At 46.0% G+C, this 21,871-nt stretch overlaps 1 protein-coding gene across 1 annotated transcript in view; it reads left to right on the forward strand.

Moving 5' to 3' along the window:
* Window positions 1-4,073: 4,073 nt before the first annotated feature.
* Window positions 4,074-21,871, forward strand: part of NINJ1 (ninjurin 1) — a 37,549-nt gene continuing 19,751 nt past the window's right edge. Inside the window, exon 1 of the mRNA XM_039481332.1 lies at window positions 4,074-4,415. Within this exon, the coding sequence (XP_039337266.1) occupies window positions 4,350-4,415 (66 nt within the window). The 5' untranslated portion in view covers window positions 4,074-4,349. The remainder of the gene's footprint in view (window positions 4,416-21,871) is intronic.

The following is a 21,871-nucleotide window of genomic DNA, read 5'->3' on the forward strand; positions in this document are numbered from 1 at the left end:
CTCCTTTTTGGGTAAAAAGTAAAAGTTCTGCTTTTACAGACTAACAGTTGGACTGACTGAAGCATGAGAAGAGAATGTGCTTTGCCCCAGGTCACACGCTGCACTGAGTGTTTCAGACTGCATTTGAATCCTGGCTCCCAGCCCTTTTATGTCAAACGCCAGAGACCAAAGTGCTTCTTAATACGTACTCTTTCCCCATAAGACTACAAAAACAGGCTACATCCCACAAATCTGTTTGTATGGCAGCTCCATGCAAACATCATAGGCAGCATAATGCCAGAACCATCTAGAACTTCTGTACCTCACACACACAGAGCTGAAGTTCACCTCCCCAAACCCTTTAGATTTACAGACAGAATGCTGGACATCATTAATACTTGTTGACCCCTGATGTTTTCAACAAATCTATCAAAAAGAGTGTGTAGGGGGAAGGAGAGGGGGGTAAATGGGTAATCAAAAGCAGAATTTTTGATAAAAGTATCACAGAAAAATTTAAATTCAGAGAATTTTGACCAGTTCTACTCACCAGTGTTACTCCTTAAGGCTGCTCTAGCTATTACAGGCCAAGAAAACTGAGGTTTTAATCAGGCATTATTGTGATGACTGATAAAGCAATTGATGGAGTGGTTGACTGCGTGCTCAGCTAGGCTGGCCTCTACCAGCAGAGGCTGCTAGCGCACAGCCCAGTACAGAGTCCAAGAGGGGACGCAATATGACCCCCTGTCCTAGAGCTGGCTCAGCCTGTGATAGTTTGCAGCAAACTGCTCCAATAATTACCCTGCCGCAGTGGCCCCTATTGACCATTGCAACACTATAGGCAGAATGGCCAGGCCCACCCCTGACAAGCCAGCACAATACCCCCTGCACAATTCCTTCCCATTGTCCTGGGAAATGCTTCAGTCATGTCCGTTTGTTACCACGGGTATGGTGGTCCAAAGCAGCAGCAGTATGTGTGTGGGGTTTTTTTTAAGCCCTTTTACTCTCTCCTCCTCTTGTTGTATATTTCCACTACATAACAAGGGGAGTTGTGGGTACACCTTTGTTTTCAAAATGTTATTCCGAATATTATTCTGTGGTGTTTTCTCACTTTTCTGAGAGTCCATAATGCTGTAAAGCTTTACTTCTGTCTTCTCTAAATACAGATATTCCATCCAGCTGTGTTTTTTTAAAGTCCACAATGAATCAGTATAGACTTGTAGATTATGGGAATTTTCTTTAAGTGGTCCAAGATATTCCACTAAAACAAATGGCTGCTGCTTTTTATCATGAGCTGTATAATTTTTTTTTCTGATGTACATTACACTTTTTATAGACAGAAAGTTAATGACAAATTGGATTGGACTCATCTGTAAAGTTTTTTCTTCAGTAAACCTTTAGCAGTAAATATGGAAGTCTAAGCTGTGCTTGTTTGGATTCAGACATGTTTGACAGTTCACACACTTTTATCTGCAATGTAGCAAGCCTAAAAGTTTAGTGACTTGCTGATAGTTTCTTGATTAATCAGTTTTGTATAAAATACTGTAAAGTCCAATAGAAAATGATTAGCAGCAGTGACTCAGTGTAATCCTATATTTAAATGCATACTGATTTGTACATAACAAACCATGTTACAGGAAGTGTAAAGGCTTTGCCAAATCACAAAATGAAATTCAAAGAGAACATCAGAATTCCACTCTTAAACTGACACCCAAACCTTGCAGCACATTTGCTGGATAAGATCATATACTGTTTGGAGTTGGCTACAATAACCTGGTACAGAGGAATGAGTTTGATTTCGTGATTAATACTAGTATATAGGTAGCACTTTAAGAACATAAGAACAGCCATACTGGGTCAGATCAAAAGGTCCACCTAGCCCAGTATCCTGTCTTCCGACACTGGCCAATGCCAGGTGCCCCAGAGGGAATGAACAGAACATGTAATCTTCAAGTGATCCATCCCCCGTTGCCCATTCCCAGCTTCTGGCAAACAGAAGCCAGGAATACCATCCCTGCCCATCCTGGCTAATAGCCATTGATGGACCTATCCTCTGTTAACTTATCTCGGGTTTTTTTTTAACCCTGTTATAGTCTTGGCCTTCACAACATCCTCTGGCAAAGAACCAAGGTCTCCATTCTGCCAGCCCATTAGCGATTGTCTGTTGGTGCAAAGGAGCCATGAAGCTGCTGGAGATCGTTAGGTGTGATGAAGGAATCCCTTGGTAGTGTAGCAGTTCTAGCCCACATCTCTTCATAAGGAGCAAAGCCTAAAAGGTGAAAGTTGGAGTGTCTCTATGCTGTGGATAATCTCAGTTGCTCTAACTTAAACTGGGGGATGAATGAGTCCCAGCCAGAGCCAACATTTTTAATAATGGAAATGTATAGGATTATATACTAAGGAATTATTCTATGTTTAGATACGATTACTCAGATCTAAACAGCATAAGAATAGAGCTACTGAACAACTTGTAACTGTGTAAAGCCTTTTCACTGTTGGAAAGCAATTTCAGTTGTAGCTATGCCGCTATTTGAGAGAGGATTATGTGTGTGTGTTAAAGGAAAAGACCATGTAATTTTTTAATCTGTATTCTTTCACTCTTAGCTAATCATAGATGTTACTTGAAACAGTAGTAAAATTTAAAAAAATCAGGAAAAAAGTGATTGAAATTATTTTCCTCAATTTCTTTTCACATTGTTTACTTTTTGCAGTTGACAGCACTTTGTGTAGTCAGTTTCACTGTTTCTACCTATTTTAGGGATCTGTGCTGGTGTCCTTTACCATAAAATCTGTACACTATACAGTCAGTCATTCCTTTTTATGTGGGTCATTCATACAGTAATAGAGAAGAGAAATATTTCTAGAAAAATAGGACAAGGAGATTACAAGCCCACAAACATTGGAAGGAGGATACAAATTAGTATTTAGGTTGTAAATGTCCTTTTTATTCACGGCCTACAGAGACCTTTAGTTAAATTTCTGAAAAAATTGCATTTTAGAAAAAAAAATGAACCAATCACACTGAGAAGATTAAAAAGTCACCAATTTGAAATTTATTAAATTAACCAGAAAGCAAGAACCAGAAAGCAAGAATTAAAAATAAATATATTTAAAGAAAAAACATCTCATTTTGAAAACCAATCACAGGATTTTTGAATATTTGGGATTAAGAATACTAAATTTACTTTGTGATTTTAAGTGGCTCCTCAACAATTTGTAAAATGGGGGCAACTCTTATCTACCTCCGAAGAGCGTTGACTTAGACCTTGTTTACACTAGAAAAGATTTGCTGGTATTGCTATACTGGCAAACCCCTCCTAGTGTAGACACACTTCCTTTATACCAGCACTCTTTTGCTGGGACAAGCTGTGTCTATACTAGGAGGGTACAAACAACCAGTTATACAAAAACATTTTCCTGAAAGGAAAAAAAAAAGTTACATAATGAAAGTGATGTCACCGAAGCACAGGTTGACATCCCTTCACATTCTGGTGTATTGGAAATGGCTTTGCAATGGTTTGCAGGGCAAGAAGAAAATGAAGCAATGCTCCATACTGCAATTTATGCTCTGCACCTATTGTGAATTTGAGATATTCCATTTTATGAACTTTCTGATTTTATGAAGTCCTCAATCCCCAATTAGTTTGTCAGATAGTGGTTCTACTTGTAAGTTTTTGCCAGCAGAAATGTGTCTAGACTAGGGCTTTTGGGGGAAATGGGTGATTTGGTTGTTTTTAATTCTTCGCCCGACCACACTGCTATAGGATAAAAGTTCCCAGAGTAGTCCTGGCCATAGATTGCCAGATGCTCCCCACTCCCAGATTCTGACAGTAAGAGATTTAGGGACACCTGCAGCATGGGGCTGCGTCCCTGAGCATGGCCAGTAGCCATCGCTGGACCTATCCTCCATGAATGTTATCTGATGCCCTTTTTGAAGCCAGTGATACTTTTAGCCCTCACAGCAGCCCCGGCGAGGAGCGCCTGTGTGCCGGGTGCAGGAATAGTTCGTGTTGTTTGTTTCAAACCTGCTGCCTCTAGAGTTAATCCAGACGCCCGCTTCTTCGTCTGGCTTGGCCCCTTGCCCGGCAGAGCCGCCAACGTTTTATAACATCCTCTGGCCACTCAGCCAGGCACTTGCAGCTCTGCCCGTGCAGCCAGCCAGGCTCCGGGCCGGCACGAAGGGGAATCCCGGGCGGAAAGGGAAGCAGCCACTGCGGAGCGAGCTCCAAGGCGGGACTTTCCGGCCCGGCCCGGCCGCCGCATGTGTGTGCGCAGCGCGCTGGGAGGGCAGACACCGGGCGCGGCTGGGCCGGCGGATAAGTGGACCCTGCGGGCAAGGAGCTGAGGCGGAGCAGCCGGCCGGCCACAGCACCATGGGCGAGCCCGAGAGCATCCGCCTGAACGAGCAAGCCGGCAGCGAGGGAGCGCCCCCCAACTTGGTAAGGAGCAGCGCCGGGCGCCGCAGGGCCGGGCAGGCGCATCCTGCGCTGCGGGGCACAGAGGCGCTGCGGCCCGGCGGGGCTGTGCCAGCTCCCGGCCTGGGCTGAGGCCTGGTGCGTGAGGGGCGCCAAGGCGGGGGGCCCTGCGCTGCCAGGGGCTCGGGTCGGCCCCGCAGGACTGGGCCCCGAGGCGGGAGCGGGTCAGTGGCTGACACGCCAGAGGGCAAAGCGCTGGCCCCAGAGAGGGGAGAGCGAGCGAGCAAGGGGCCTTGCCCCTCACCCAGCAGAGACGGGGGCTGAGCGAGCCCCTGCCGCCACTGCCCTGTAGGAGGAAACCCAGCACCTGCGAAAGGAGGAGAGCGGGAGCAATCTCTGCCCTGCAAAACCCTGCCTTGGAGTTTAATCCTGGCCGGCATTAGATGGGCATATTGTGGGCTGGGTGAAGTTTAGGAAGAGCATCTAAGATTTGAGGTGCAAACACCTCCCCCTGCCCCCTGTAGGGTGACCAGATCACCCAGGTCAAATATCGGGGCGCGGGGCGGGGACAGAGGGAAAAAAATGGCGGCAGAGCAAAAAAAAAAAAAATCCCCCACCCCCAATTCCTCCTCCCTCCACAAGTGCTGGAGAGAGGTCCAGGAGACACAGGGCTGGGGTGAGTGTGAGTCCGGCCTAGCCCCGAGCAGGCAGGACTCGGGCGCGGTACTTGGAGGTAGAGTAGCGGGTGGCCTGCGGGGCCAGGTGGCGGCTGTTCTCCCCCCCAGGGCAGCGGGACTCGGGAGCAGCCACTGCTGCAGCTCCCACTGCCGCGGGGGGAGGAAGCGGCCGCTAGCCAAGCTCGGTGGCTGCGGCTCTGGTGCCCACCAACCCCCCGAGCCCGGGCCTGCTGCGGGGACTCAGCAGCGCGCACGCTGTGCCCAGCCCCTGGCCAGTCGCGTCTGGGCTGGCTGCCCAGCTGGTGCAATCCCGCGGGCAGCCCTGGAGTGGGGGCAGCAGGCCCCAGCCCCTCCATCCCGCTCGGGTCCCGCAGGGGAACGAAAGGGGTTAGGCTGCCGATGCCTCCGCCGCGGGATTGCACCAGTTGGGCAGCCAGCCCAGACGTGACTGGCCAAGGGCTGGGCACAGCGTGCGCGCTGCTGGGTCCCTGCAGCAGGCCCAGGCTCGGGGGGTTCAGGCCCAGGTGCCAAAGCCGCAGCCGCCGAGCGCCACGTGCTTGGCCACTTCCTCCCCCCGCGGCAGTGGGAACTGCAGCAGCGGCTGCTCCCGAGTCCCGCTGCCCAGGTGGGGAGAACAGCCGCCGCCCCCTACTCTCCCTCCAGGTACCGCTCCCGAGTCCTGCCTGCTTGGGGCCAGGCCAGACTCACACTCACCCCGGCCCCGCGCTCCCCTGCGTCTCCTGGACATGGCGCGCTTGGCAAGAGGCGGGGATTTGGGGAGGGGTGCGGAGTCAGGGCGGGGGAGGGCGCGAGCCCTTCTGGGCTCCGGAGCCTTTGCTTGTTTGTCCAGTGTCCCAACCTAACGTTGGTCGGGACGCGGGACAAACAAGCAGATATCGGGACAGTCCCGATAAAATCGGGACGTCTGGTCACCCTAGCCCCCTGTACCTTTCTGTGTCAGTCCCCTACTGGAATGGATACTGTAATTTGCCTTTATCATACTAAAACAGACTGCATAAACCATGCAACACTTTTTTCAATTTCTACATTGCTATTAATTTACCTAGAAGCAGGATTACACATGTGCTTTCCTGTCATATATATGAAATAAAACCTTGACTAACAAAGTGCTTTCTGTTAGAATATATACAGCATGTTCCTGTAAGGGTTCCATTCAGACGTCCAGTTTGCCTATGGAAGGGTAGTAAAGAATTGTTCTTCCTCTCTCTATACACTGGCCTGCCACTTCCCGCAGCTCCCATTGGCCGAGAACGGTGAACCACGGCCACTGGGAGCTGCGGGGGGCCGTGCCTGTGGACTGTCAACGTGAGCACAATGTCTTGCAGCCCACAATCAGATTACCCTGCTGGGCTGCATGCGGCCTGCGAGCCACAGGTTGCCCACCACTACTGTAGCTGCTACCTTCTTGTGCCAACTGCTGTTTTTGCAGACTTCTTCATCCCTTGACATTGTCATTAAATTAGAATATAAGCTTTTCTGGGCTGGAACCATATCTTTCTACATATTTATACAGTACTTAGGCCAATGGGGTTCCAAACCAGAATGTGGCCTTTAGGTATTACAAATAATAAATAATGTAGTTCTATTAAGTTCGAGGGGCGTTTATAGGAAATGTGTGTGCTATAGCTTGGTATGTACACAGGAAGGATGACATTTGCGAATGAATGTATGACTGACTCATAGCAGTATGTGACTGAGGAGGAATTCTACAGTATTTAAGGGAGATAGGAGCTCCAGTAGCTAGTAGAATTTGAGTAAGGACAGCTGATTTAAACCAAAGCCAAGACTTGAATATTTAGTGGATAGTGCTTACTACAAATGTCACTTGTTCATATCCCCTTTGGAAATCTGATTGTGAGACTATTTTGAATGTCTTGAATCTCAAATATACTATAGTTGAAGGAAAAAAACAACTTTTAATCTATTCCTTCCAAGATTGGGAGAACATTTCTCTAGTAGAGTTTTTCTGTCTTTCCTGCTTGAGAGCATAGCTTTTAAAACAACAATCCCTATTTTCTAATTTTCTTACAGTCACACTCGTATAAGCTATTTTTGAATCGACTGCTCACTCAGCTTGATGGGAGAACCTCTCTTTTGGCCTGAAATCTCCCACTTTGTCTATTCAGAATCTATGTTTTAAAGTACTGAGACATTCAGTATCCACTGAGAGCAGCACAAAGGAGCATAGGAAAGTTGATTTACTGTCTACTTTTGTTTGTCCTTTGCCTTGAGGCTGTTCAGCTCCTAGCTCCAGGCATCCGGTCCTGTTGGCCAAAAGGTGTATTACCGCTCATCATACAGCCCTCCACTCAACCCTGTGTACACTTTTCCACCTCCTCTTAGGTAGAGCTGCTGTGAGCAGCAACAGGACTGAAGGGCTGCCCAGAGGATCCAGGGGGCCTGGGGCAAAGCAGTTTCGGGGGCCCCTTCCATAAGAAAGAGTTGCAATACTATAGAATACTATATTCTCGTGGGGGCCCCTGCAGGGCCCGGGGCAAATTGCCCCACTTGCCCCCCCGGGCGGCCCTGCAGGATTGAGTGCCTTCTTCCTTCCCTACAGAGCAGCTCTAGCAACTCAAGGAGAAGCAGAGAGGTCCTCTTTCTGCACCTGATCAGTGAGGAGAATAGAGAAGAGACCAAAAGAGGTTCAGGAAAAGACTGGATGAATAGTTGACAAATTCCTAAATAACAAACACCTGTCTGTAAAGTATTGAATTGTCAACTTGAAAATGGCTTGTCTCCATGCAAAAGATTTTTCTTGGTGTAACTGAAGGTGCAAATTTAAACTGATCTAATTAAACCAGGGTGGACACTTATCCTGGTATAAGAGGACCTTTCTTATGGTTTAGCTTTAGTTGCTTGTGAAGGGGGTTAAGCTAACCTGGAAAAAGCTACTCCTATGCCTGAATAAGAGTGTCCATATAGAACAACATATCAGTATAACTGTAGCTGTATAATTGGTAAAACTCTCTCATATAGTCAAGACACAGGCACATCTGTGTAAGATTCCTGTTCCCACCCTGATGAGCCCTGCATGTGATGTCATACAGCCTTACTGGCATAAGTTCTAAAGCAGATTGTCAAATACTGGAAAAGTACTGCAATAAAAAAAATTGTTTGACTTCAGCATTACTCATGTCTTACCCCAAGTCAAGCTTGACGTACTTGAGTCAGAATGGTGAACTGAAAAATTCTCTTTAGAATGGCCAATTGCTCATTCATCTAATTTTAACAGAAAGGAATAGCTTTGATTAGGTCATGTTAACTCAAATTTTTCCCTTTCAGTTTCTGTTCTTGGAATCTTTCTATATACTTTATAAAGCAAGATCAGAAAACCCACTATTCTGCCATCTGTAGTTACTGTTCCATTTGTGGCAAACTTTCCCAAAGAAACTGAGACACAATCAGATTAAGATAGCAGCAGCAGCAGCAGCAGCTGTAAATTAACCACCAAGAATATTTAAAACCAAATAATTCTATAAAGAAATGTTGAAGAGGTATTTACAAACTTGAATCCTCGCATTACACCTGAAATAGGCAAGTGTTACTTTTACCTGGGCAGGGGGAATGAGGCAGAGGCTAAGAGTCAGATTTTCCAAAAGCTCAGAGCCCTTTAAGGGTATGTCTACACAGCAAAGAAAAACTCGCGGCTTGCTTGTGCCAGTGAACTCAAGACTTGTGGGGCTTGGGCTGGGGCTGTTTCATTGTTGTGTAGACTTCTGGGCTCAGGTTGGAGCCCAGGCTCTAAGACCCTGTGGGGTGGAGGGTCCCAGAGCTCAGGCTCCAGCCTGAGCCTGGAAGTCTACACAGCAATAAAACAGCCCAAGCCCGAGTCAGCTGGCACAGGCCAACCATGTGTTTTTCTTTGCTGTGTAGACATACCCTTAGATACCCCAAAAAGGGGGAAACACTCAGCACCCAATAGATCCCACTGTGATATCTATGATCAGTATTTTAAGAAGAGCTCAGCATGGTGGATAACTGGGAGCTAAGTGCTTCTGAAAAATCAAGCCTCAATTTTCGATGCTAAGCATTATTGTAAATCTGGCCTTCACTGACTTGCCCAAGACTCCAAGAGTTCTATATGAGAGAGAGAGAGATTAAGAACCAGAAATTCCTAGCTTCTACTGTTAGACTAGATTGTCATGCCTTTGCGCACACTGAGTAGTTCCTTTCTCACTTTTAGTAGAGCCTATTTTTCATTATTCCAATTAAAGTCAATGATGCTGCCTGAGAGATTTTGAAGAGAGTTTTTTCATGCTAGTGCTGCTGGCAATAGCTAGTGAGGACAAGAAATAGAAAAAGATGGAAGCTGTCTCAAAAGTTTTCTTATAGCTGGTGTGCTATCTCACTGTATCAATCCACACAGTGTATTCTGTCAGACGAATAAGCTACCAAAGAGAGGAAAGATAAACCCAAACATATAGCAAAGCAAGGGATATTAATGTCACATTGTAGCCATTCATACATTTATAGTTTTTTTATGGCTAGAAACATATGCAAAGCAGGTAGTATATTTTCACTCTTAGCATCCATAAGTAAATGTTAATAAAGAATATTAAGGTGTCTTGGCAGTCTAAAACTATAAACGAACAAATTGCAATACATGTGGGAACTTGAAATAATTATTCTTTTCTTCACTAGAATGAAATGTGTCCTGAAGCATTACATATTTCAAATGGAAACTCGGTCTCATCTAACGGCTAGTAGTAATTATAGCAAATGGAACTTGTCAACACAAACATACAGTCAGCTTAAAATGTAATTCTCACAAATGCTGTAAGACCAAATAGCAGTGGAGTGGAGAGATGGAAGGTGAAAGCCAGCAGTCTAATGATGCTCTCGGGTTAAAAATAATTTAAAAAAATAAAGTTCTCATTGCCTTAAATTATTAAAATTGATTTTTAAAGTTGTCTTTTTCATCATTTTTGTTGGTTTACTTTTTGCATAGCCAGTCAGTTTGGGTAATAAAAATATTCCAAACAGGATTTGAGAAAAGAAAGGCAACTTGGCATACGTGAAAGATGAAGATGTTCTAAATGTAGGGAACAGAATGTAAAGAAGTACAGAGTCAAAAGCAGGATGATGAGCCAAGGGCATACTTAAAAACCTGAACCCTCTGGGGAGAGAGTCTGCCCTTATCTGCTCAATGCCCAAACTTAAGCTATTAATTTAGGGCCCAGTCCTGCATACCCAAAACTCATTAGTTTTACAATATTAAAATCTTCATGGAACAAAGATGCACAAGTCAGTGATACCTATTGGCAAGGAAACAGTTACACTGAGGACTATAAAAGAAAAGGACCAGAACAATGAAGATTTGAATCTGGACAGAATCTGATAATGCTCCACACAAAGCAAAACCCATTGGAGAACATGTGATGTGCCATATGATTACATGAGTCAGACCCCTAGTACCCTGCATTTATTTCGATCAAGTTTAGTTCTCAGTTGCAGTAGTACTTTTAAAACTTATTTTGAAGCTATCAGAGTGTCTGCAAGCCACAGCAGGGCTCTGTGAAAACCTGCCACATTAATCATCTTGTCTTCCAGAATGGTATTCCTGGCTTTCAAGAGCTTTGTAGTTAGAACTCTCTTGTGCGATTATAAAGGGTCATTAAATAACCATATTGGCTCGGAATATTCATTTTCTTCTATAGAGTGTGTGTCATGCAGAGAAAATATTAGTTTGTATTAAAGGAGAAACCTTTGCTTTTTCACTGCATAGGGTGGTAATTATACTGCCTCAGGACCTAATCTTGCTCTCAGTGAATTCATTGACAAAACTCCCACTGATTTAAAATAGAGCAGGATCAGTCCCTCCCTTCCCTTTGAATTTAAGTCTGAAAGCTAAACGCAGCCCTGGCATGGGCTTCAGTGGAGTTGCTCCAGCTTACAGTGGATTTGAATTTGGTCCAATATCTTTTGTAAGAGACAACAGTATATAGTTATACACTCATGCTTTGGAATGAGTTCTATGCAAGCATTAACGCAATACATTAACATGCAGGGACTGCATTCTTGTCTAATCTGGGAATGATGGCAGATTGGGATGCTTTCCTGAATCTGGGCCTATTTAAGCATGTTCTTACGTACTGCCCTTAGTGCAGTTCTGAATAGGGATGGACTTACGTTCATGTGTACACAATTTCCTGAATCAAAGCCTTAATGCAGAAATGAAAGGAAAACATGATGCAGGGCAACAGGGAAAAAGAAATCTAGCAATGAATGGTTTTGTCTTGATTAAATAAATTGGATTTGTTTTCCTTTTAAAACTCTTTACTACTTGATTTGCACTGTCATCTTGATTGCTTTCTAAGGAATTCTGTATTGTCTTTTTTATCTGAATACATTATTAATCCTACTTTCTCCTTTTCTTTTTAAATAATGTTGCTATACTACTAATCTTGATTTTAGACTTGTGAAAAAACATCTCAGTTTGTAGAGGTCCCCTGTTCTGTAGTGATAATCTAATGGACTGCAGCCATGCCGTCTCAAGATGTGATCTCACCAGCTCTCACAAGCTAAGTATTGTTGAGCTGGATTAGTACTTGAATGCCAGACCTCTAGGAAAATGGAGGTACTGCAGGAAGGGGTGTTGATGAGGGCTTGTCTACACTGGCAAGTTTCTGCACAGTAAAGCAGCTTATTGTCCCATAATGCCTCAAGTGACCGTTCTGCTCATTGTTTTGAACTCGGTTGTCCTGGAGACATGCACCCATCCCCTTTCAAAGCGGGGCTGATGTTGGGGGTTTTCCCCTCCCCCTGCCTCAGGACTGGTTGCTTCCTGCCGCTGTCTGAACTTACAAGACAGTATGCTGTCACACTCTCTGTCCCCCAAAACACAGACTCCCCTCCTCTCCATACACACACACTGACTCCCTGTCAAATTCTCCCCCTTCAGTTGAAAAGCAGCTGGCAATGTACTAGAATGCCCATGGAACAATGGGATTGGGAAACCTGCATCATGTGATGCTGTGCCTGCCCTATGAGGTATTGCAAACCCTTCCCAAAGCACCCTGTGGCCAGTTGCATAGTGGGATAGCTACCACAATTCACTGCTGTCTTTGCCATGGCAAGAGCTGCTAATGTGGGTGCACTCCAGCGTCACAAAGAGCACAGTGTGGTCACACAACAAAGTGGTATAACTTGTGGCGCAGAAACTTGCCAGTGTAGACATACCCTCAGTTCTGTATGTGGTATTCTTCTGTCTGAGTCAGTACTTAATTAGTGGTTGAGTGTGGTGTTGCGGGCAAGGTCCTTGGGAGGTTTTATCTTTGCGGAGATAGAAAAACAAGAAGGTCCTAACCATCTGTTGCATAGCTGCCACCATTCCAAAGATTTTCCTAGGCATAATACTGAAAAGCAGCAAGGGCTCTGGAGTCTTTTCAAGAGAGAATTCCTAAAACAAGATATTTCTGGTTGCTGTGTGACAGCACAGTTACCCATCATATTTCTGATTTGTGAATGATAGAGAACTGGGGAAGCTGTGATTGACAATTATGTAATCAGCTTAATGGTGTAGTTACAGGAATAACATTTCCATTTAGACACTGGGAAACTAATAGATTAGGTTTATGTTAAAAAAAAATCCAGAAGTTGTCCCCCTTCCTCACTTTTCCTCTAGTGGGATTTTGTGCTTTGCAGACAAACAAAGTATTGTCTATAATACAGATGCAATGGGTGAAGTTTTCTGAATTGGCCACTGCTTTTGGAAACTTTAGTTTCTGGAAGCCCAACTTGAGACATGGGGCCTGATAGTCAGAAACACTGAGCACTCACAGCCCCAGTTGAAACCCACAGGAGCTGTGGGTGCTCAACGCTTCTGAATCAGGGTCAAAGCGTCTCAGATTGGATGCCCCAAATTTGTATCGTGTGCACACAAATCAAAGATTGCAGTACGTACAGAGAAGCTGGAAATTGAAAGTTTAGCTTAAGAACTCTGAACTGTTGGTTTTTCAGTGGAGTCAGTTAAGGATGGATTAACAGTTGTAGAGTTTGATCTTGCAAACCCTAATTCATGTATGTGAGTCACTTCATTCATGTTAACAGCCCTATAGCTCTCAATATGCACAAGCATTTGCAAAATCTGGCTCATAACTTTTAAGTTTCAGGCCTCTGTTGGTTTAGGACATGTTCTAAAACAAACAGTATTTAATTCTATCCTCTTAGAAAGCAAGTGTATGATGGGAGAAATGTAAAAGGCTAACCAGAACAATAGCTGCATGTAAGCCAGAAGCAAAAGGGCACACATTAAAATCTCCAGCATGTGAAGCCAAGTGCATTTTCTTTCATACATGCCAGGGCACAAGAAAGTCACAGAACATAGTTATGGAGCTAATGAAAGAAATGAGTGCTCAGTGGTGCTGGTGTTTGCAGTCTAATTTCCAGCATGGAGAGGTGTCCACATCAAAAACCAGAACACGAATCGGTACTGACACGTTTACCTCTCCTGACAGTGTAATTGGTACTTTTTTGGGGACTCTCAGCAGAGGCCAAAGTTTGAATAGCGAGACTAAATTCCTCTCCCCCCCGTCCCCCCAATAAGCCATTCCTCTTTGTCAGACTTTAGGCATGTTAGTGTGGTAGCGTGTGGAAGCCTAAGTAGACAGAATTGTTTAGTGACTGAACAGGGGACTTTGGTCTTCAGGCTTTTCAATCAGGTAACTTTCACCACTGAGTCAATAAAGAGCATAAATGCTTGAGCCTTACTATAATGCACACAAGACCTGTATGTTTAGCAAACTGCTAAATATTTGTTTTCAGACTTTACCTGAAGTGGACACTGTCACTGAGCTGAAACTGAAAGCCAGAGAATTTTTGTTGTTGAGTCATCGGGTGTAAGGAATAAGGCTCTTTTTATAAAGGAAATCCCCATGAACTGGAAGTCACAGGGTCAGAGTGGTCAGTAAAAACAAGTAGTTACAAAAGATTCTCTTTTACCCATACAGTTGCCAGTAAAATATTACTAAATATAACTATACTGTGGGGAAATAAGCACTGGGTTACCCTTGTTACCCTTTTAATCTTTCTGTAAAGGTTTAAGAGAAGGAAAACAATACAACTATTCTGATGTAGTGTCTTAATTAGTTGGCTCCCCACAGATGGGATTAAACACTGCTGGTGAAGACAGCAGTCCCACAAACCTTGAAAAGGGGCTGCAAGATGCTGGGCGGGTGGGAAAGTTCTGTCCATGAAAAACTAAGCCGTTCAGCAAAGTGTTCTCACTGCTCTCAGAAGAGCCACAGAAACTGGAGATGGGGAAAGCTTTTCACAGCTCTCCTTTTCAGAGCAAGCTAAAGAACACACTGCACAGACAAACATAGTTTGTGCCCAGAGCTAGGGTGACCAGATGTCTTGATTTTATAGGGACAGTCCCGGTATTTGGGGCTGTGTCTTATATAGGCGCCTATTACCGCCGCCCCGTCCCGCTTGTTATCTGGTCACCCTACCCAGAGCTCAGATACCAACTCTGCTGCAGCAAACCTGTGTACATGCGGGTTGTTAACATGGAAGTGAATACACTAAGATCTTGTTCACATGAGTGCTGCTTTGAAACCATTCTTAGACACTTCTGAGCCCCCCACCTGCCCAATATAGTCAGTAACTTGTCTGTACTAAATAATTCTGGTGGTAGGAGCATGGCATGGGATTGCATCACACCGCTCTGTGACCAAAAGACGCACAGTGTTTGCAATGGTGCAGAAACATGCCAGCACTATTGATATGTTAGTTGCTTGGGACAAGACTCACCATCATCACATCCAGCACTGGCTCACGCCAGTAGTGCTCATGTAAACCAAGACCACATCTACATTAGGCAGATCGCCCAAAGTTACACATCCACTCATGTAGCCCCACAAGTGGTAGCAACAGTGCTAGCACTAGTGTAGTGCTGACAGCTGCTGACATTTTTTATTGCACGTCATCTAGACCTACTCCAAGTAAGCTGCATATTGCAGGGATGCAATTCTCTGGGGTGTGCAAGGCTATTAAGATGGTGAGGCAGGTAAACAGCTTTATCCCAGCCACATTTACCCAGAGAGCTCCAGAAAAAAAGGATGGGGAATATATTTCTTCACAGAATTGTCTCCCCACTACTCCACAAGCTGTCTGGCAGCAGGTGTCCTGTCACTGCTCCTTATGGATCTTTACACAGTTTGTGTAAAATAAGCATGTTGGAAAAAACAGTAAGGGAGACAGACCCTAGACATATGCATGGAAAGAACCTTCTGTTGCTGGATCTTATCCTTCCTGTATACATTTGTAGGGAGGGGTGAATAGAGTCGCACCATCACTCCTGCCACAAATACCAGAGGGCCCTCTGAAGATCCAGCCTTCCACTGACTGGGGGAGGGTCTCGCTGTAATGGAAACACTTAATCTATCTTGCACTCAGTGGAAAAGGTTACTATAGTTGGAATCTGTACCAATTTATTTGTAGTCTCCCCTCTGTGAGGGAAACACTCCTTAAAAAGGGTCAGGCACTGGCTGAGGAAGTGCCAACAGTATTAGCAGTATGTCCAGACTGCAAGTGAAGGGGTAATTGTAGCACAGATAGGCATAGACATGCTAGCTTTAATCCAGCTAGCATTGGTAACTGTAGGGATGTGGCAGCACAGGCTAGCATCCAGAGCACAAGCCCTGCAGGAAGCCTACATACACACACTGGTTGCTAGCCTGTAGTGAATCTGTGCCACCACATCTACACTACTATTGTCATCCAAGCTACCTAAATTAAAGCTAGCATAGGCATGCCTATCCATGCTGTAGTCACACCTTCACTTCTCAGTGTAGACATAGCATAAAGCTCCATTAGAACTGGACAGAGCCACAGGGTGCCAGCTCTTCTGCAGGGGGCAGATGTTGCGCTTGTGGATGGGGAAAGGTAGATTTGCAGCGTTTTTTGAACAGTGCTTATAAATTGAAAAGCACTGATTCAATACATGGCACTGTTACAGCACCATCACAGCAAGCACTGGGTGGCATTTTACAGTCACACAGTAGCAACAAGCCTTTTGGACAGTTATTGTAAGCCCAGTTCAAGCTTTAGCATAGACCTTGCTTCTATATCTCACTTTGCTTCAGGCTTAAATCTTCTAAAGCCAAGAAGCTCCAGCACAAAGACTTAATTTCTGGTACCTGCCAGCTATTTGCATGTTGTTCTGTTGACCACAGGATGAAATCATTTCCTGCTTTCCCCCGCCATAGTATTTAAACAGACATGCCTTTTCCCCCTGATTCTAACTGCCATAGACAGCAAAGCCTCTGCAGTAGTACTGGCTAAATCCATATTTTCAGCAGTTGCCTTAAACTGATCTTCCAGCATGTCAGATCTTCAGTTCTGACATACTAATCCATGTACTGTTCCTTTCCTCTTCTTTTGCCAGATGGGGAGTTCCTCTGCCTAATGAGGGTGTGGAAGTTCCTGGAACTTTTCTGTTTACATTCCCCCCTCCCCAAATAAAAAGTGATAAACACCACCATTTCCTCAGCTAAAGTGTGTTTGGAAATACTTGCCTACAGTAGAGGACTGCTATTTTTCAGTGGTGAATTTGTTAGACAGCTGCATCTGGGTTTCTGAGACTGTGAGTCACCATATAAAACGTCAGTAGTAAACTTAACAAATGGGACATGAATTCAGTGGAGTGGGCAGGCACTAGAATATCAAGTGTAGGTATTCTGTCTGTGCCTAGCTAGCAGTCTTACTGGGGGAGGGATAGCTCAGTGGTTTGAGCATTGGCCTGCTAACCCCAGGGTTCTGAGTTCAATCCTTGAGGGGGCCAAAGTCTGTCAGGGATGGTACTTGGTCCTGCTAGAGAAGACAGGGGACTGGACTTGATGACCTTTCAAGGTCCCTTCCAGCTCTATGAGATAGGTATATCTCCATATATTAACTTTCCCTGCTATTTAAAGTAGTTATTGTTGAAAAGCAACTCAAACCCAAATTACTGTACTTGTTTGTGCTATCAGCCATAAGAGCCCAAAGCACAGTGCTGAACAGAGGTGCTCCGCAGTAGTTCAGAACAGGTGGTCAGTGACTAAGCTACCTATTGACCATAACCCTTACATGGGGCTGGAGCCCAGCAGCCACTATAATAGACCATTTAATGAATCAGGATATTAACCCTCCCCTCCCTTTATTTTTTTTTAAATGCAAAGGACCAGATTGTCTACTCAGCTAATATGTTGTGACTCCATTTATGAGCTACTCCAGTGTAATCCACTGCCCATGCACTGTTCCACTATGTCTTTACAACAAAGGACGCCTTATGGAATGGCAGGATGTTTAAAAATGTGGGAGTGCTTTTCCTGGTATAAGGACTAGGCCAAGTTTCACTCTGACACATGAGCACCCCATTGTATCCACAGATGGAAATTAAAGCAGAATGAGCCCCAGTCCATTTTCATGTAGTTAATTAAGAGTTGTATATTAAAGTAAGTTATTTAAGGCCATGTTCCCACTCCCATTGAAGCCAAAGGGAAAAAGAGAGAGAGCTCTAAGAATGGGCCCTAAAGTTTTTATTGTAATATATGGATAGGGAAGCAATCTGCTTTCTTCATTTAGAATTGGCGCCTGGGTCAAACCAATCTACTATTTACCTATATGTCAGATATTGCACTCTAAGTCCGTTTCTTTGGCACGAAGAAGCAAACAATTAGTCAGCAGATACCTGAAGAGATATTGGTATGCTTCCTCAGTTACAAACTTATTGCAAAACCCCACAAATGGTATCAGTTTTATAGTCCATAAAATTTTTTTAAAAAAAGTTATTTTCAATAGAAACACACAGGCCAAATTCTGCTGTTACGCTTGTGCAACTTTTTGATGCTATTGGCATTACATGTTTGCAGCCACAGGCAGAATATGGCCTGCACTGTACAATTAATAAGTGATATTAGTCTAAGGCCTGGTCTACACTAGGATCTTAAATCGAATTTAGCAGCGTTAATTCGAACTAATCGCTCAACCGTCCACATCAGGAAGCCATTTAATTCGAACTAGGGGGCTCCTTAGTTCGAATTTGGTACTCCACCCTGACAGGTGGAGTAACGCTAAATTCGCACTTGCTAGCTCGAATTAGGCTAGGTGTGGATGCAAATTGAACTTAGTAGCTCCGGGAGCTATCCCACAGTGCACCACTCTGTTGACGCTCTGGACAGCAGTCCGAGCTTGGATGTTCTGAGCAGCCACACAGGAAATGACCTGGGAAAATTTGAAATCCTTTTCCTGTCTGGACAGTTAGAATCTCATTTCTTGCTTTGACATCGGGGCGAGCTCCGCGGCACCTGCAACGATGCAGAGCTCTCCAGCAGAGGAGTCAGCCCAATGCAAGAATAGAAAGAGATCCCCAGCATGGACAGACCGGGAAGTCCAGGATCTGATCGCTGTGTGGGGCGAGGAGTCTGTGCTGTCGGAGCTGCGCTCCAACAAGCGTAATGCAAAGACCTTCGAGAAGGTCTCCCAAGCCATGACACAGAAAGGATACAGCCGGGATGCGATGCAGTGCCGCGTGAAAGTCAAGGACCTGAGGCAAGGCTATCAAAAAGTCAGAGCGGCAAACGGACGCCCGAGCACAGCCCCAGACATGCCGCTTCTACGAGGCACTGCATGCCATTCTCGGTGGGTCTGCCACCACTGTCCCACCAGTGACCGTGGACTCAGTGGATGGCATAGTGAGCCAGGACAGTTCCTACTCGATGTTCGCCGATGGGGAAGACGACGAAGGGTCCGTGGAGGAAGGCGCAGGCGACAGCGAACACAATGCCGCTTTCCCTGACAGCCAGGATCTGTTCCTCACCCTCACAGAGATCCCCTACCAACCCTCACCGGCCGTGAACCCGGACTCAGAGTCAGGGGAAGGATCAGGCGGTAAATCGTATAAACAAGAAAATATTTATTTGTTCGAAAACATGTATACCAAAAATATAAATTCTATCTATAAATACTATATCTAAAAGTTTTTAAAGGGAAACTAAACGAACAGTAGGTCTACACAGATTGGGATGGAACAATAGTCCTCCATGGACAATTCCACAAATGCTTCAAACAGTTCCTCAAATACCCTCCGCAGGAGGTTTCGAGGAAGAGGTGCCTTATTTGGTCCTCCGGTGAAGCTCACTCTTCCACGCCACGACATCCTCAGATACAGGGGAACCATCGCCTCTACCAGCATGGCCGCGTAGGGTCCCGGTCGGTGAAGTGCTTCCCTTAACATCCTTTCTTTCTGCACTCGAGAGACACGCCTCAGGGTAATCTCGTTACTGAAGTGCTGCATCTAATTAGGGCAATTAGCGAATAGTTACTGTTCTTAATGGTTTACTTATACTTTGCATAACAAAGCCCCGCGCTTAGCAGCCACGTGCTGTAGGCCACACAGGAAAAGCATACATTGATCTTTCCCCTGCAGTGTCGGGAGTGGCTGCAAAAGGGTCATAGTATCTGATTTCCAGATTGCCTTTAGCACGACGGCACAGCTATCCGTTAACTGATAAGCATAATGTACTGTAAGGCTTACCAGGACTCTCTGCTAGAGGGATTCTGCTATCTCTCCCGACTTCTCCGCTCTCCTGTGCAATGGCGCAGCCAATCAGAGCGTAGGCCAAAATGTTGTGCTTCTCTGGAGACCACGTGACACTTCTTCATAGAAATTGACTAGACGGTGTTCACTGTTCACAAAAATGTATCTGTACAAGGAAATCACTAACTTTCCCCATCACACAGCTTCGGCTCCTTCCCGGACTGCCCCGGCATCCCCCTCGCAGAGACTGGCAATGATTAGATGGCGAAAGAAGAAGACTAGGGACGACATGTTCGCTGAACTGATGGCCTGCTCCCGAGCAGAGGCTGCAGAGCAGAAACACTGGAGGGAGACCCTATGTGAGCAGCATCGCACACTCATGGAACGTGAGGATAGGTGGCGGCAGGAAGACCAGCAGACCACCCAAACGCTGCTTGGTCTCATGAAGGAACAAACGGACACGCTTCATCGCCTTGTTGATGTCCTGCAGGACCGCAGGCTGGAGGACAGGGCCCCCCTGCAGTGTCTCTGCAATCGCCCTCCCCAGCCAAGAAGTCCTGGCCCCCCCTCACCCAAAAGTACAAGACGGAGGGGTGGTAGAGGCCGTGAGAACTGTCACTGAACCAGAGCAGAGCGGCCGTGTACCCCGCACTTCTCATGTTAGAAATTTGTAGAAGTGCTTCCCTTATAGGCTCAGCCAGTCCCAAATCCAAGGTTCATCCCCCCACTGTTTATTAGATTAATAAAAGATGTTTGCTGTTAATCACTGTTTCCGTCATGTCTTTCCTGTCAGAGGATTTTTCGGTGTATGGGGTGGACAGGGGTTTCATACTTGCACGGTATAGCCTACAGTACCAGGGTACAGACTTGGGGAAAGGATCAACTGCGGGGCACACACACACTGCAGTCAGTAGGCACCAGGGTCATTCTGTGTTGTGTATGCTGCCCCTGATCATTTCGTAATGTGTATGCTTGTCCAGGGTCCTAGCGCCTGCCACGCCATTACTGTGAAGGCAGGCTGCCCTTACGATGCACTTGCAACGGATCCACGAGCCTATCCGCTGCCCTGAGCCCCAACAAGAGCCCTCATCCACGGACAGATAGTCACCCTTCTCCCACACCCATCACCCCTTCCCACGCAGAAACCCGCAGCCCACTGCCGTCATCCAAACCCCTATGCAAAGAAGGCACCACTCGCCCCTTCCTGCAAACCCTCCCCTTCATGCAGAACCACTTTCATCCGTCCCCCACCCCAGAGACCTATGTAGGAGCAGGAGGATGTCAGTCCTCTATGGAGGAAGCGGTCTGTACGTCAGTGCACACCGTGCCCAGCACAGTATGCGTCCATGTCTCAACACCAGAACAGAAATGCAAAGTAAAAGAAAGATTTATTAATAACGAGTGTAACAATTAATTTGCTTAAAAACGTGCTTTGGAAGTGGGGGAAACTTGGAGAACGCGGCATGTAGCCGCAGATCCAAATCGACACAAACTGACACAGGCCCAGGGTCAGTTTCTCTTGAAAGCAAGTGGAGAGTCATAGGTTACCCTGATCTCCGAGGAAACTTGCTTTCAAAGCCTCCCGGATACAGAGCGCTTCCCGCTGGGATATTCTCTCGGCACGGGTGTCTGGCTGAGCGTAAACTGCAGCCAGGCGATTTGCCTCAACCTCCCATCCGGACAAAAAGGCCTTGCCCTTGCTCTCACACAGATTGTGCAGCACACAGCATGCAGCAATAACTACGGGGATATTCTTTTCGCTGATGTCCGAGCGAGTCAGTAAGGTCCGCCATCTCCCCTTGAGACGTCCGAAAGCACACTCCACCACCATTCTGCACTTGCTCAGCCGGTAGTTGAAGAGTTCCTTCTCTCTGTCCAGGGCGCCTGTATAGGGCTTCATGAGCCAGGGCATTAGCGGGTAGGCTGGGTCCCCGAGGATCACTGTAGGCATCTGCACATCCCCAACCGTTATTTTGTGGTCCGGGAAGAAAGTACCTGCCTGGAGGAGTCTAAAGAGACCAGAGCTCCTGAACACACGCGCGTCATGAACCTTGTCCGCCCACCCGACGTTGATGTTGGTAAAACGTCCCCTATGGTCCACCAGTCCTTGCAGCACCATGGAAAAGTAGCCCTTTCGGTTAATGTAATCGCTGGCCTGGTGGGCCGGTGCCAGGATAGGGATGTGAGTCCCATCTATAGCCCCACCGCAGTTTGGGAATCCCATCGCGCGGCCGCCTATGACAACCTGGACGTTTCCCAGG

The sequence above is a fragment of the Mauremys reevesii genome, linkage group 7 (assembly GCF_016161935.1).
Source record: "Mauremys reevesii isolate NIE-2019 linkage group 7, ASM1616193v1, whole genome shotgun sequence".
NCBI classification, from domain to species: domain Eukaryota; kingdom Metazoa; phylum Chordata; order Testudines; family Geoemydidae; genus Mauremys; species Mauremys reevesii.